Source organism: Ammodytes marinus (genome assembly GCF_949987685.1).
Source record: "Ammodytes marinus genome assembly, chromosome: 7".
Classification (NCBI taxonomy): Eukaryota; Metazoa; Chordata; class Actinopteri; order Uranoscopiformes; family Ammodytidae; genus Ammodytes; species Ammodytes marinus.
The window spans coordinates 31,168,867-31,185,315 of NC_137211.1; the positions used below are offsets into that span (position 1 = coordinate 31,168,867).

Here is a 16,449-nt window from a genome sequence, read left to right on the forward strand (position 1 = left end):
AGAGGTGAATAAGTTGAGTCTCTCCCAGTCTGCGGCAGCAGTGTCATTGAGAAAGGCCTGCATGTCAAGCTTCTTCACACAGCGCTTGGATACAATTACTGGGGGGCGTTTGACTGAAAAACCAGAGCGAACGCAAGCAATGGCACAATGGTCGGCCAAGCTATCGCTGAAAACCCCAGAACGGTAGCTAGAAGGATTATTTGTAAGAATAATGTCGATCAGTGTAGAGGATGAGGGAGATCTAGGGTTGTGTCGAGTGATTTCAGTTATGAGTTGACTTTTAGGACAGCTTTTGGCTGTCCTAAAAGTCTGTGTGTCCACGTGTGACTTATCTTGCACATCATTTTAGTCTGTTGTGAGTCTGAATTGTTTTCAGACAACAAAATTAGTTTTACCTTTCCTCTCGACCAAAGACTGACTTTCTACCGTCTTCTAGAAGTTTTTCAAAGCTAAATTATTAAATAAAGCTCTCCCTCTATCTGTCTGCCTATCTTTCTATCTTTCTCTCTCAGAAAAATAATAGTACACCTACTGCAGTGGTGACGCATGTTCTGTAAAATGTTTGCATATCTAAGTGTAACATGCAGGAGGAGTAGCGGCTAGAAAATTAAAAAGACACAAAAGATTGGCGTTTCTGGCGCCCCCTATGTGTTGAGCTAGTGACTAATTTTCAGTTTATGCCAATTAGCTCAAACTTTTTCGGCAACATTTCAACTCAATCGGACTCGGGGTAAGGCCCTATGGCTTTTGCTCAAAAAACTGTGGGAGACATGCTACCACACATTTGCATGCACATATTATCCAACAAGTTTTATGATGATAGGACCTATGGTTAATGAGTTATGGCCAATTAGCTGCTAAGCCCTCCCCCTGCATAAATGTTTTGGTCCATGGCGGCCATGTTTTTCAAGCTATCCTACTAATCTCTTACGGACATTTGTATCTTATTCCCTCCATGCTTTGTGATAAAATTGGTGTTGAAATGAAATTTGAAAAAGTAAAAAAAAAAAAACTGTTTATGCAAATTAGCACAACATTTTCCCAGGCAGACTTATATGGTCCTAGTGGCTTGTAGAGCACCTGTAGCTGGACCTTCACGTTCTGTGAAATATTTGCATTTATAAGTGTAACAGTGTGGGAGGAGTAGCGGCTAGAAAAAGAGGTGGAAATAATAAGAAAAAGTTTGGTGGATAATAATAATTGCACTTAATTGGGTTTGGCCATGTTTGCATTTCTTATCTGAATGGAGGTGGAGCTGTCGTATGCTCTACAGATTGTCAAGCCCACGAGGGAAGTTCACATTTGTGATACTGGGCTATATAAATTAAAAATTGACTAGACTTGAGCTAGTCCGCAATCATTCCACATGTGCATTTTGCATAGTGCTCCCTAGGGCCAGTTTAGCTAGGTTAGGGATCAGTGGTTTAGATGATGGGTCTCCATCACATCACTAGAAGAAAATTCTCATTACGTTTTTTCACCTGTTTTTTTTCTCCCTATGTTACTTGATGCCTCTTGTACCTTATCTCATAATTAATTTTGTAATTGCTAACACACATTGCAGTGGAGAATATTGTGTTTCTACTAATCTTCCCAGTGCATGCATCATAGACCAAGCTGTTATCACGTTGTTTCATATGGTTGTGATAAAGTCCCACCCCTCTGCAGCTGATTATAGCTGACTGCTATAATTGAAACATTTGGATATACAGTAATGGACTTGTCCAAGTCCTTCTCAGAAGGACTGCCTTTAGGTGTCTTTGCAATGGTGGTCTTGAGCAGTAATGAGGATGACAAGAATATAATGCAAACACACGTTGGCTGTATCTCGATTCAGGGGTTGCGGTCTATGAAGGCTGCATTTGAAGACCGATTGTGTCATAGCGGCGCGCAAAGGTTGTTCCATTTGCAAGGCTCCTTGCAAGGCTCCTCATATGCGGCCGAGAAATGCAGCCTTCGTTTCACGGTTTTGAAGGCTGCATCAGATGTATCCTTCGCAGCCCAACATATCCCATGATTCATTGCGTTTTTTTCAGAGATGGCATACAATAAAATAAAAAATAACAAAACAGCAACGTGTTGCTCCATCTTCTTAACTTTTATCTTCCTTTCTTTTTTTCTTGTACTTTTTTTTCTTTTTGTCTGGTAGGCAACTTCTTTTTCTTTTTTCCTCTGTTGACAAGGCTGTCTCCGTTGGCAGCTACTGTAGGAAGGAGGAGATAGCTTTATTTTATTATTTAGTTCAATTATCACTGGCACCATAAATCCGACTTCCCAGTACAACTGGAACGCAGACTGACTCCGGCTGTCGGGAGCCGATCAGCTGGTCCAAACAGCTGTATACCACGGAGATGAAAACGAAACTGAAACTTAACTATCGCCTGGCTGGGCTGAATTTGAGTTGGAGCAGCAAAATATAGCCTAAATTCATAAATATTGTTAATAAATAGATGCAATGTGTTGTGTGATTTTTGTCAGTAGTCTATAGTAGACCTATATTTTGCGCTCCGAACGCCACTAACTGTTTTGTAATACACTATCGCTGACACAGCCGGCATATTTATTTTTATCTATTTTTTTTATTTCTTTATTTAAAAAAAATTATTGACGTGATTTTCGGCAAACCACACAACTTTTGGGTGGTCACATTGTCTTAAAAAATCAACAAAACCCACCTCATGTGTATTTGAACCAATGACGGTGCATTCTATGCTTTGCATGCCATGAAAATTTGATAAAACAACAATGCTGCACTACGCAGCAGCCGGCAGGAGATACAATGTGGCGTCGCGCAGCAGCCGTCATCAATGGTTTAAGGGAAAAAAGTCCCTAACCTATACAGTGTTGGGAATAACGCCGTTTAAAATAACGGCGTTAGGTAACGCCGTTCTTTTTTCAGTAATGGCGTAATCTAACTAATTACTTTTTCCGTCGTTACAACGCCGTTATCGTTACTGAACGTTAAATGCGGTGCGTTACTATGAATTGATTGAATAAACTGTGTAATCCGAAAGCACCCCTGGCTCCATACTACACAAACTGCTAGTAAGGAGACCGGTGGGTTAACAACAAGATAAGCGAAGCGATTGTTATTTCTTATACTGTTTTAAGATGTGTTTTATTCAGTGTGGATGACATTATAACTGTCAGTTAGCGCCATCACGTCAGTCAGCCGGAGCGCCTGTTTAGTGAAGTTTCTTTCTTTTTCTTTCTCTCTCTGTTGTGTGAGCGTGCGGGTTGCCGCAGTAACCACCTATCAATCCACGGTTGAAACGTGCTCTCCCTGAGTTTGTTTGCATCGCCCTTGTGAGTAAGTGCGTGGAGTTTCCCGATCTCTATAAATTATAATTTATGCACGTTATTAAACAGCCGCGATTCGCCGGTTGCAACAGCTGTTTAGCGTGTCATCATGAGCCGAATATTGCTACTGTTATTTTCCTGGGATCTGTATGCTGCTGTGCATGTTAAAGAAGGAAATAAACATAGGATAAATCCTTACTCCTCCTTTCATCGTCTCATGCTTCATAGTCTGACGTTTTTGGCCTTAAGTGGTGTTTTAGCCGACACCCCTGAAGTGAATCCAGTGATAGCAGATCAGCACGGTACATTCAGCAGTTTCCTCTACTACTTTTGTTGAGAACAAAATAGGCTAGGCCTACTTGAAGTGCAGGATAAACCTCTTGCTGTCTGTTGATGTGCAATAAATATTGAAGGTTATGTAGCCTACAAGTAGGCCTACCTGTCTGTTCTACTCATTTCAACTGACTTGTGAAAACTGCTCAGAAAAATCCAAATTTGTTGACATACAGCAACTTTTTTTTTTACAGTAGGCTAACGCAAATAGTTACTTTCCCTGGTAACTAGTTACTTCTATTATAAAATAATTCAGTTACTAACTCAGTTACTTTTTGGAACAAGTAGTGAGTAACTATAACTAATTACTTTTTTAAAGTAACGTTCCCAACACTGAACCTATATAGCCTTGAGGAGAGTGGCCAACTTATTGAGTGACAGGTGGTGCAGATAGATTGACTTGGTATAGGTGACTGACTTGTGATTCAACAGGTAGACTTACAATACATGGATTCTAATGTTAGTATTTACTATTTTTTTTTCTTTCTTTAACTAAAATTACAGGTTCAATTCTATTCTGAAAGGTTATGTTATCTATCTTGAATCTTGAAGAGAGTAAAGTATGTAACTGTTCACAAAACATTACTTAGCCTGGTCCTACCAGATCTGGCTGGAGAAAACCCACTTACAGTGGTTTGAAAAATAATTCATCCCCCTTGAACTTTTCCACATTTTGTCACGTTAAAACCACACACGTACATTTATTTGATAGGGATTTTATGTGATAGACCAATACAAAGTGGCGCATAATTGTGAAGTAGAATGAAAATTAAATATGATTTACGATTTTTTTTATAAATAAAAAACTGAAAAGTGTGGCGTGCAAAAGTATTCAGCCCCCCTGAGTCAATACTTTGTAGAACCACCTATCGCTGCAATTTCCAAGTCTATTCGGGTATGTCTCTACCAGCTTTGTAGATCTACAGACTGACATTTTTGCCTATTCTTCTTTGCAAAATAGCTTGAGCTTCAGATTCAGTGTCAGATTGGATGGAAAGCGTCTGTGAACAGCAATTTTCAAGTCTTTCCAGATATTCTTAATTGTATTTAGGTCTGGACTTTGACTGGGCTATTCTAACACATGACTATGCTTTGATCTAAACCAGGGCTATTCAATAGGCGGCCCGCGAAGGAATATTTACTGGCCCCCACCTTGACTACCGACCGACCCAAAAAAAAAATATATATATATTTTTTTTAGTGGTGCACAATTAATGTACTAGCACGCACGATGTGTGCTTTTGCATGGTCATAACTGTGCGAAAGGCCGCGATCTGCAGCTTTGCGTGCGCGATTGTACCACAGTGTAAGTGTATGGTCCATTATTTGTATTTAGTGTGTCTGCATAATATTGCACCAGTAGAACTTTGCTTTGTACTGTCTGCATGTGTCAAAATTTGTACCTTCACATAGCAAACAAAATTGCACAACTGTAAAGTCAGTGTCTGTAGTTTTTTTGTATTCAAATAAGCAGTTGTTTATTTCTGTACTGTGCATTGGCATCTTTGAGCAAAATACAGCCAAAATTTTCCCAGCGGCGCGCTGCGCCTCCCATGACCCTGGACAGTGACCCCTTGACAAACTAATTTTTGCAGGGAAACACTGTAAGGTGTTGCACTTAGAGTAGCCTACATTTATTTCTATGTTTTTTGATAAGCTGTTGCACTCTTAGTAAACCTAGGCCTACCTGTATTTTGATAAGCTGTTGCACTTAGAGTACATTTTTTTCTATGTATTTTGATAAACTGTTGCACTTAGAGTACATTTATTTCTATGTATTTTGATAAGCTGTTGAAGAGTTAACCTATTGTGTTTTCCTGAACTGATAAGATTGTTAAACACTTAAACAACAGGCAGCCTATGTTAATCAAATAGGGATTTTTTTTGATAAGATGGTGAACTCTATTTGATAAAATAAAGACAATATATGCACTTCTATGTCGTTGTAGTGTTTTACAGTATAGTACAGTATATGTAGCTATTGATGTGATGCTCATCAATTTTAGGAATTTTTTTCTGGCCCCTCATTTTGGATCATTTCCACCAACCGGCCCCCATTCAAAACTAATTGAATAGCCCTGATCTAAACCATTCCATTGCAAATATGGCTGTATGTTTAGGGTAGTTGTCCTCCTTGAAGGTGAAACTCCGCCCCAGTCTCAAGTCTGTTGCAGACTCCAACAGGTTGTGTGCCCTGTATTTGGCTCTATCCATCTCCCTATCAACTCTGACCAGCTTCCCTGTACCTGCTGAAGAAAATCACCCCCACAGCATGATGCTGCCACCACCATGTTTCACGGTAGGGATGGTGTGTTCAGGGTGATGTGCAGTGTCAGTTTTCCACCACACATTGCATTTTGAATTCAGGCCAAAAACTTCAATTTTGTTCTCATCTGACCAGAGCACCTTCCTCCAACCCTTGCCACAAGCCATTCGGGGGACACAGCATATTCAGATGAGACCAAACTTGAAGTTTTTAGCCTGAATGCAAAATGCAATGTGTGGTGGAAAATAAACACTGCACATCACCCTGAACACACCTTCCCTACCATGAAACATGGTGGTGGCAGCAGCATGCTGTGGAGGTGCTTTTCTTCAGCAGGGACAGGGAAGCTGGTTAGAGTTGATGGGAAGATGCTCCACTTTGTGTTGGTCCATCAACTGAAATCCCAATAAAATAAATGTACGTGTGTGCTTGTAATGTGGCAAAATGTGGCAAAGTTCAAGGGGTATGAATACTTTTTCAAGCCACTGTATATACCGCACACCCAGACTGACTACTTAAAGCTGGGGTATGCGATTTATTTCTAACATGAGCGGTACACTTTGACCAATCAGAGCGAGGCTCCGATTCTTTAAAAAAAAAAAGGGATCTCTGTCCTTATTGGCTGTTGGGACTGTCCATTCACTTTGGCACCGACGTTGTTGGTGAAGAGCAGGGGTGTCCAAACTACGGCCCGCTTTTTATTGGTCCGCGGCCGATTTTAAAAATATAATGCAATATGGCCCTTTAAAAAAAAAAAAAACATTTTTTTTTTTTGCATTTCTTAGTTAACCCACTAGTGCAGGGGTGTCAACTTATTGATTGGCCCTTGGCACATTTAAAAAACATAATGTAATATGGCCCTTTTAATTTTTAAATAATCTAAATGCACTCATTATATTACAGAGAAATATGTCCCATAAAAGAAAAAGAGCACCAAGGCCATCCCAGAGGACCCTGCATAATATTTAAATTTAAATTAATATTATTATGGAAAATCCATGTGTCCTTCTCCAATAGCTTCTAATTCATCTGACAGTGTTTACATTTTTTTCATACAAAATTCTTCAGCTTTAGCCTCTTAAAGCTGCAGTTAAGAGTTTTTTTACTGTAATATTTGGCAAAACTGTCATAATAGCCATTCAGCTATATGTAGGTGAAGTGGTCTGAAAATATTTTTTTTATCACTTTGCTCCCCCCTGCCTCTGTGTGCTGCCCCCCAAAATTGCCACCGCTAATGTTAATTTTGACCAATCAGAGCGAGGTCAGATTTTCCGTTCTTATTGGCTGTGGGACCTTGGCAACGACGTTGATGCGTCAGTTGCGTGAGCGTTCACGACCCTAGCAGTCTGACACTAGCCTACTGTTTGGTACAAGGCTACTACGGTGGACAGCGAGTAGCAATGTCTTCACAAACGAACCCTCAATTTACCATTCCCAGGATACTAACAACTAACACCGCTAAGACAGCAAAAAAACGAGGAAAGACGAATGTTGAAAAGTTAACTGCTGAAAGGGAGACGGAGAGAGCTTGAAAAAAAGTACACCGGCCATGTCTTCTTGCCCTATCACATCAAGACCTCTCCGACCGCGACCTCGTCCCCTTCCTCTGCCTGCCGCTGGCCCCATATAGCCCTCGTCCTGTGATCAGTATTGCCAACTCAAAGCGATTTTGTCGCTATATTTAGTGACTTTTCAGCCCCCCTGGTGACTTTTTTTTCTTCAAAACAGCGACAAGCGACAAATCTAGCTTTTTTTTCTGGTGTTATTGGTGACTTTTTTCGCCAAAGCAAGTATCATCTCTTCTCAACGAGCAGCGGGAGCACTGACACGCAGCCCGCTCCTCGTGCAGCAGCCCCGAGCTGAGAGGTGTATCTCCTGCTCTGACCGCAGCTGGGAGGGGCAGCTGCGCGAGGACCGGGCCGTCTGTCAGTGCTCTGTGACGGGGGACGGGCCAGGAGGCTCCCGCTTGCTCGTTGAGAAGCGTTAAAAGTGATATTTGCTTCGGCGAAAAAGTCACCAATTACACCAGAAAAAAAGCTAGATTTGTCGCTTGTCGCTGTTTTGAAAAAAAAGTCGCCAGGGGGGCTGAAAAGTAGCTAAATATAGCGACAAAATCGCTAAGTTGGCAACACTGCCCGAGCAGCCCCTCCCAGCTGCGGTCAGAGCAGGAGCATATAGTAGGAGATACACACACACCTCTCCGCTCTGTTACAATTAGTTTGCTATCTTGCCTGGCTGTTACAGCTACTTTTGTTAGGCCTACCAGCACACTTACAATGATTTTAAGCTAACATACATGGTATGTCTGTGATTAAAATGTATGCTCAATATGTACGTATGTAGTTATCATTACTAATGTTTAATCACCTCGGAATCGGACATGGTGTTTGTCTCCTGTCAATGTAACTGAATTCACATGAACGCGCGTAGCTGTCGTTCAGAGGGAGGAGCTACAGCAGGTAGAGCGTTGGGAAAACAGCCGTTGGGATCCCAACGGCTCAAATTATCAACTGCAGCTTTAATTTCCCTCTCAAAGTGCACCAGATTCATGCATTTCACTTTAAAAACTTAAAAAAATCTCCCGGGGGGGCATTCCCCCGGACCCCCCTTGGAGGGGCGGGATCTCAGCTGGCTACTATTTTCACCAAGCTGGACATTAGACGTAAAAGCAGAAAACACTGGGTGTATCAATGGCATTTAACAAGAGGGGGGATGTATCTTTTTAATGCGCAAGTAAAGTGTTGCCGTGAAGAAGGATTACAATTTACGAAGACACTATGAAACTAAACATCAGAGCAGCTACATGTCCTGATAAATGTGTTATTTTTGCAAAGTGGCCCGGCCCTTCGTAGATTTTTCTGTATGTGGCCCTCAGTGAAAAAAGTTTGGACACCCCTGGTGTAGAGCGTGTCAGGGAGGGACCATAGGGGAGGGACCAAAGAGAACAAGTGGAGCGGTTGATGTGTTTGGATTAAAATCTCTATCCCAACTGCTATTTTCTCCCCAAATTCTTCACCCCAGCTTAAAGGGAAATGAAAATTGAGCAGAAGTATGTAGGCGGGTGGTGCCAGGCTAAGATATACTGATGGCCAGCATTAACCTTTTATTTGATTATAATAAGTCATTGAGGAAAAAAATTTAAATTAGTTTTTTTCCATACCCCCTTTCACGAAAAATGATTTAGGATAGAACCATTTAAAATTTACTATTTTGCTGATGACTACAAAACTACTCATACTACACACCTGCAAATGCTATATAGGAAACCGGTATCAAGAGTTCAATTTAGTAGGTATCCAAAAGAAAGGGAAAATAGATTTGAATCTAGATTAAGTTTATATGCCCTTATTTTTTCACTGGAGCAATTTAAGGTTATGTATTGTCTTAGGCCCTGTTTACGCGGTAAAACGCAACGGTTTTCCTCTTTACATTTTAAAAAGTTTCCATGTTCAGACACAATTGTTTTGAAAACTTAGCTGGTGCACATGGTTTCGGAAAACAGGCTGAAATCGCTGTAGAACCATAGATAGTATATAATATGGATGTAGCATCCGGGCTGACCTCAGTTATTCACACCGCATCCAATAATCCTGGTTTATGCGCGTCGCCATCTTGTGAGATTTTTACTCCGCCTCACTCCTCTTGCCGAAAAATGGAATCGACGTCACGTCGGGAGGAGGGAGATATGCCCATCAAGCTGACGTATATCTCCGAGGCAAAGTCACACTCGAGATCGCGCCAATACATTTTAACCTCCAAAAAGAATAAAAACTAGCCTGCTAGAAAAAGTCTTGGTTCCACCCCCAGTGGCCACCGGAAAGTACTACAATGTGTGTCACTTCCTTATTGGATGCTGGTAAAAATCGCTGTGGTTGGGGCTTGTGTAGAACGCATGCCAAGCCGGTAGTCGGCAGTGACACTTAGCCTAGTAGATAGCTCTTCCGGTACAATTCGACACACACCTTACTATAACCGAACATTAATGCCATTAACGTTCATGAAGCGGTTGGTGTAAGCTTAGGGCTACAATTATTGCAAATGACAAGCTTTCTGTCCTCTTATTTCACCGCATAGAACTCGTGAAAACAAAAGACAGGCTGCTAGTGACTGCAGGGCTGTGAAGAAACTGTGTCAGCAGCTACCTTCCTGTTAGGTGTACTTAAAAATAAAAGTCAACTCATGATTGTCCAGTGAAATGATATTAATGTGAAGCTGCAGCCTGCGGAGTGGAGCCGTGACGTCAGCGTTTCGCTAGTTTACAAAAGTACTTTTGCGGATGCACTGTTTCGGTTTCCAGTATGAACACCCTCTTAACCTTTTTCCTAATGTGCATGCATAGAGGTAAAAGCATAACAACAGCAAAACACTTGACACTGCACTCCAGTGGCTTCCAGTACAGACTCTCCTCTCCCCCTCAGGTCTGCTTGGTAATCTCTAATGCTGATTAATGTGGGCTGTGTGTGTATTGGCAGCACTGTGCTATTGGCATACTGACAGTGTGTATGTAAGTGTGAGTGTGGAAGCACCAACAGCACCAAACCCTTTCCCAGCTTAGCCGCTATAATCAATCGATGTGTGTGCCTGTTCAAAAGAGAACATAGATTGGTGGAAAAGCTGAAAAATAACACCTCATTTAAACCGAGGGATGTATTCAGGGTTTTTCCTGGCTCAGAATGGGCCTTTGGGGGGTCAGTACGTGACCGACTTTTTTGGGGTCGCGACATTGTGCAACTGTAAAGGCAAAAGGTTTGTGTATTTTAAGAGGGGTGTGGGGTTGGGAGAGGGGAGTTTCTGTCCAGATAAAGAGCATTTCAGTCAGCCTGTCAATCACTGCGTTACAATGGAGCTCACTGACTCTGATTAAATCACAATAACCAACCTGTGGTCAAAATCCTAATAATGATTACCTTTTTAATAATGTAATTGTTTTTAATTGATCTAAAGTTAAACCATGATGATTCCAAGAAGGTAGGGCTTCTCGATTATGAAAACTTATTGTTATCCACCATACTTTTTTTAATCGCGATTAAATATTTAAATCGTTTAACAGCACTAATTTATATTAAACTGCTGCAGCTTAAGTTTCACTTTACTTTTCAAACAGCTGGTTAAATCTCTGTGTCAATCAGCTGATCGGCTCGAGCCGACAACGGAACCGACAGCGGGTGTCAGTCTAAAGTCAGATGATCACTTAGAAGTCAACAAGCTAAATTATTAAATAAAGCTCTCCCTCTATCTGTCTGCCTATCTTTTTCTCTTTCTTTCTCCACCGCTCACTCAGTCATTCCGACAGCATCAGCCAAAAAGAAGTATTCCATCGCCCATCGGCACAACCCTAGGCTGAGATAGCCCAGTTGAAAGGGTCTAGGCTAGGCTCAACTTTAACTCAAACTCTGGAGTAGTTTGTTTGCTACTTGTTTGTTTGTCATGCCATACCGACCTTCTTTCACGTTGGTACCACTAGAGCGCTAGTACCAGCCCACACAGCTAGCCAAAAAAAAGTCATGAATAGGAACACATCGCAAATTCTGGACACTAGTCTGTGCATAAGAATACACAGGTTTATAAACACTGGAGAGCCAGGGCATGAGAACAAGCAGCAATCAAAGCCATTTGGAGCAGGGTTGCACCAAAGCAAAGAAGCTCTGTCAACTTTACATTAAATTACCAGTTAATCTTGTGTCAGTTCCAGGGATGAAAAGGACCAGTAACACAATAAAAAAACAAAGAGCAATACACACTGCTGCTGCTCCATAGTGAAGAGGGAAAAAAGGAAAGAGAAGGAAGCATTCTGAGATAAGAGAACAGCCTAACACAAACCAACCAAGTGGTAAATGCAACAACAGTCCCTGAATCGGAACAAAGCAAACAAACAAAAAAAAGACAAAATGCCCTTACTCGCTGACTTTGTCTTGCTTAAACTGTTTTAGGGTTGTAGAGAACAATAGAAACCCCCCAACAAAGTAGATTGTAATTGACTCAACTGTTATTTTTGTGTGTGTGCAGGAGATGGTTCGTCGGGGGGAGATTCTAGATGACGGCATGGAGGACGAGTTCTACCTTCGCCGGCTGGACGCTGGACTGTTCGTCCTTCAGTTGATCTGCTACATTATGGTGGAGATCAGCAACTCGGGAATAGCCCAGGTATACACCCAAAAATATATACTCTGACTATGGCCTGCCAAATGAGATTTTTTCTCAGAAGAATTATTTGATCAGACAAAGGTTCATTCACTTTACCATACGTTTGGGTTACGCTGGACTATTGCAGTGGTACTTTTGGTGGTTTTAGGAAGCGGTTGTATGTCCTTGGTATTTTTTTTAATACAATTTTTAACCAACTAATTGACCACTACTGATTTTTTGGCACTCAATGGAATACTCATAAATGTTCATAAATTCCCTTAATAATACATTTAAAATCGAGTTGATAGTTACTGGTTATTTAAGTCAAAGGGAAATTTGAATAGCCTCACTTTTGGTGAAAATAAATCTAAACTTTAATGATACTGCGGCTGTATTTGTAAAAACAGTATCTAAGCTCCAAGTGCTTCACATGGCAGTGGTTGACTGGCATTTGAGAGCTAGGAGACAGGCTGTCAATTTTAGTGTTACACTACTCACTGGAGCAGACTAATGCCTCGTTTCCACCGAGTAGAGCGGCTCGGTCCGGTTATTTTGGCTTTCCATTTGCCAAAAGTTGGGAAGGGTACGGATCTAAGCGAGCCTAACCGCTCTAAGCCGCTCCTATTTTCGGTACTCCTCCTTTGGGGTACCAGCCGCCTGATAGGGTCTGAAAAGGTGGGACTACACACTGCCGTCTGTTGATTGGTCGAAAGAATAATTTCCGCTGTGTGTAGTCACCTCGGCAAGAGTGACGAAAGTCTTGTGTGAAAAATATGAGCGCAGCACTGTTTATTGTGTGGTGTTTTTCCTTGTCACTAATTAATCAGTGGGCTACACTGTGTCCCACTGCTACGATGTCATGTAGATGCCGCGGCCAGCGCTGTTCGCTCACTGTCTCTGTCGGCTTGCACCCTTTTATATAGGCTACTATGTATGCCTGCACCGAGCCGTCTCTGCATTTACCGGTGTAATACGCTCACAACACGGGGGGAATAAATAAAGAAGCGGCTGGTTTGACCAAGCAAAAACAAGAGACCGCTGGCTTGACCACAGTTGTTCCACAGCCCGACCCATATTCTGGCGGCGGCTATCGCAGTCCAGCCTAAACCCCGCCCTACCAGTAAGGGTAGGGTCAGCGGTGGAAACATCCCAGAGATTCTTAAAAGCGAGCTGTCCCGCTCTGAGCTGCTCCGATCCTACCCACTCTACTCGATGGAAACGAGCCTGTAAAAACAAATAGCTTATCAGCCAATCACATGGCAGCAACTCAATGTATTTAGGCATGTAAACTTGGTCAAGACAAGTTGCCGAAGTTCGAACCGAGCATCAGAATAGGGAAGAAAGGGGATTTGAACGTGGTATAGTTGATGGTGTACGGCAGGATGGATCCATGCTTTCATGTTGTTCACGCCAAATTCTGACCCTACCATTTGAACTTTGCAACTGAAATCGAGGACTTATCAGACCAAGTAAGATTTTCCAATCTTCCATTGTCCAATTTTGGTGAGCCTGTGCGAATTGTAGCCTCAGTTTCCTGTTCTTAGCTGACAGGAGTGGCACCCGGTGGGGACTAATGCTGCTGTAACCCATCTGCTTCAAGGTTGGTCGTGTTGTGCGTTCTGAGATGGTATTCTGCATACCTTGGTTGTAATGAGTGGTTATTTGAGTTTTCTTTCTATCATCTCGAACCAGTCTGCCCATTCTCCTCTGATCTCGGATATCAACAAGGCATTTTCGTCCACATAACTGCAGCTCACTGGATATTTTTCCTTTTTCGGACCATTCTCTGTAAACCGTAGAGATGGTTGTGCGTGAAAATCCCAGTGATAAGCAGTTTCTGAAATACTCAGACCAACCCGTCTGGCACCATGAACCATGCCAAGTTCAAAGTCACTTAACCCATTGATGACTATGGCAATCTAGGATGCATGTCCTTAATGCTTGAGGGTTTTCTGAAAAAATACTACGAATTGTCAACGTCTACCAAAACCTTAATATCTAAGCCTGTGTAGCATATAGAAACATGAAAAAATACATTTAAAAGGTAAGGTTCACAGGTTGTATTTAAACATGCTCCCTTAGCTCTTACAAACCAACTCATTTTTCAAAAAATCGTCAAAATTAGATGGGGGAGGAAAAAAAGAATAAATAATATAAAATATTTAAAAGTAATGTGCTAAATGATGTTATAATCCTGCTTCCTTTAAGCATGGATAGTAGTGACTGAGTGTGCAGTGGAGAGAGAAAGATAGACAGAGGAAGGAAGAGATAGCTTTATTTTACAATTTAGTTCAGTTATCACTGGCACCATAAATCCGACTTCCCAGTACAACTGGAACGCAGACTGACTCCCGCTGTCGGGAGCTGATCAGCTGGTCCAAATGGCTGTATACCACGGAGATGAAAACGAAACTGAAACTTAACTATTGCCTGGCTCGGCTGAATTTGAATTGGAGCAGCAAAATATAGCCTAAATTCATAAATATTGTTAATAAATAGATGCAATGTGTTGCAATTTTCGTCAGTAGCCTATAGTAGACCTAGATTCTGCGTTCCGAACGCCACTAACTATTCTGTAATACACTATCGCCGACACATTCGGCTTATTTTTTTATTATTATTTTTTATTTATGTTTTGATTGACGTGATTTTCGGCAAATCACACACCATTTGGGTGGTCACATGGTCTTAAAAAATCAACAAAACCCACCTCATGTGTATTTGAACCAATGACAGTGCATTCTATGCGGCGCACGCCATGAAAATTAGATAAAACAACAATGCTGCGCTACGCAGCAGCCGGCAGGAGATACAATGTTGCATCGCGCAGCAGCGGGCATCAATGGGTATGCCCCCTTTCTTCCCCATTATGATGCTCAGTTTGACCTTCAACAAGTTGTCCTGTCCAGGTCTACATGCCTGAATGTATTGAGTTGCTGCCATGTGATTGGCTGATGAATTAAATATGTGTTAACAAGAAATTAAACTGGTGTACCTAATAAAGTGGCCGGTGAGTGTGTGTGTATATATTTTTTTTAATACAATTTTTACCAACTAATTGACCAGTTTAATGTTATCTTCGGGATGTTTCTGATTTTTTTTTCTCTGTATTTAGTTGCAGCAGAGAGTCCAGCAAATTCTCAACCTAAGAGGAGGCTCTGTAAAAGTAGTGCGCCATATCATGAGAGGTAAGGAACTTAATTTTCTTCAAATAAAATATAATAACTACTAGAACTAGAACTATTTGCATCGCTTTTTTCTAATGTGTTGTGAACTTTGCATCGCTTTTTTCTAATGTGTTGTGTTGTGGTCTTTGCAGTGCATTCTCTAAATGCTGCGCATGTGTTGCCAAATTGATGAAGATGTTTTCTTAATTTGCTTGTCTTTTATCTTTGTGCATGTGTTTTCTTAAGTTGCAGTGCTGTGAGCTCTCAGGGCCACTGTAATTTTTGCCTAAATATCAAAAACTGAAATCTCTGAGACCCCTGATTCAGTACTCTGTAGAAGCCTATTTGGCAGCACAGCCATGGGTATTTTGGGATCAGTCTCTAGAATCTGTGAACACCTGGATTTGAGAAGTTTCTACCATTCTTCCTAGAAAATTATTTTGAGCCTATTCACATAAGATGAAAACTGTAAACTGCCATCTTTCTATGGCATCAGGATTGGGCCTCGGCTAGGCCACTTAGACTAGTCCTGAAGCCACTCATTCTTTACTGCAGTGGTGTCCCTAGGGGACAGACATTTTTTTGCAGCCCTAGTGTGAGTGGCCCCTTACATAATGAAGCAGCAGTGACATTTATTGGCGGACCAATCTTATCCCTTCTGAGAAGAGTTGTCATGTGACTCATTGAGATGAGTGCCTTGTCTAAGTAGTAGTCCTTTTTTGAAAGGTTCTCATCTGAAGTTTAATCTCATCTGAATATGCTGTGTCCCCCGAATGGTTTGTGGCAAGGGTTGGAGGAAGGTGCTCTGGTCAGATGAGACCAGAATTGAAGTTTTTGGCCATAATGCAAAATGCAATGTGTGGTGGAAAACTAACACTGCACATCACCCTGAACACACCATCCCCACGGTGAAACATGGTGGTGGTGGTGGTGGCAGCATCATGCTGTGGAGTTCTTTTCTTCAGCAGAGACAGGGAAGCTGGTTAGAGTTGATGGGAAGATGGATGGAGCCAAATACAGGGCAGAAAACCTGTTAGTCTGCAACAGGGGTGACTGGTAAACCTTCCAGCAGGACAACTACCCTAAACATTGTAGATCTAGCTGATCTACAATGGAATGGTTTTTAGATCAAAGCTCTAGATGAAATCCCAATAAAAATAAATGTACGTGTGTGGTTGTTACGTGACAAAATGTGGAAAAGTTCAAGGGGTATGAATACTTTTTTAAGCCACTGTGTCACCAATGCCTTCAAACACA

General features: G+C 41.6%; 1 protein-coding gene across 1 annotated transcript in view; it reads left to right on the forward strand.

The window, feature by feature from the left end:
* Positions 1-16,449, forward strand: part of ctnnbl1 (catenin, beta like 1) — a 117,443-nt gene that overhangs the window by 94,465 nt on the left and 6,529 nt on the right. Inside the window, exons 14-15 of the mRNA XM_080030604.1 lie at positions 11,906-12,043; positions 15,141-15,213. Coding sequence (XP_079886730.1) covers positions 11,906-12,043; positions 15,141-15,213 — 211 coding nt within the window. The remainder of the gene's footprint in view (positions 1-11,905; positions 12,044-15,140; positions 15,214-16,449) is intronic.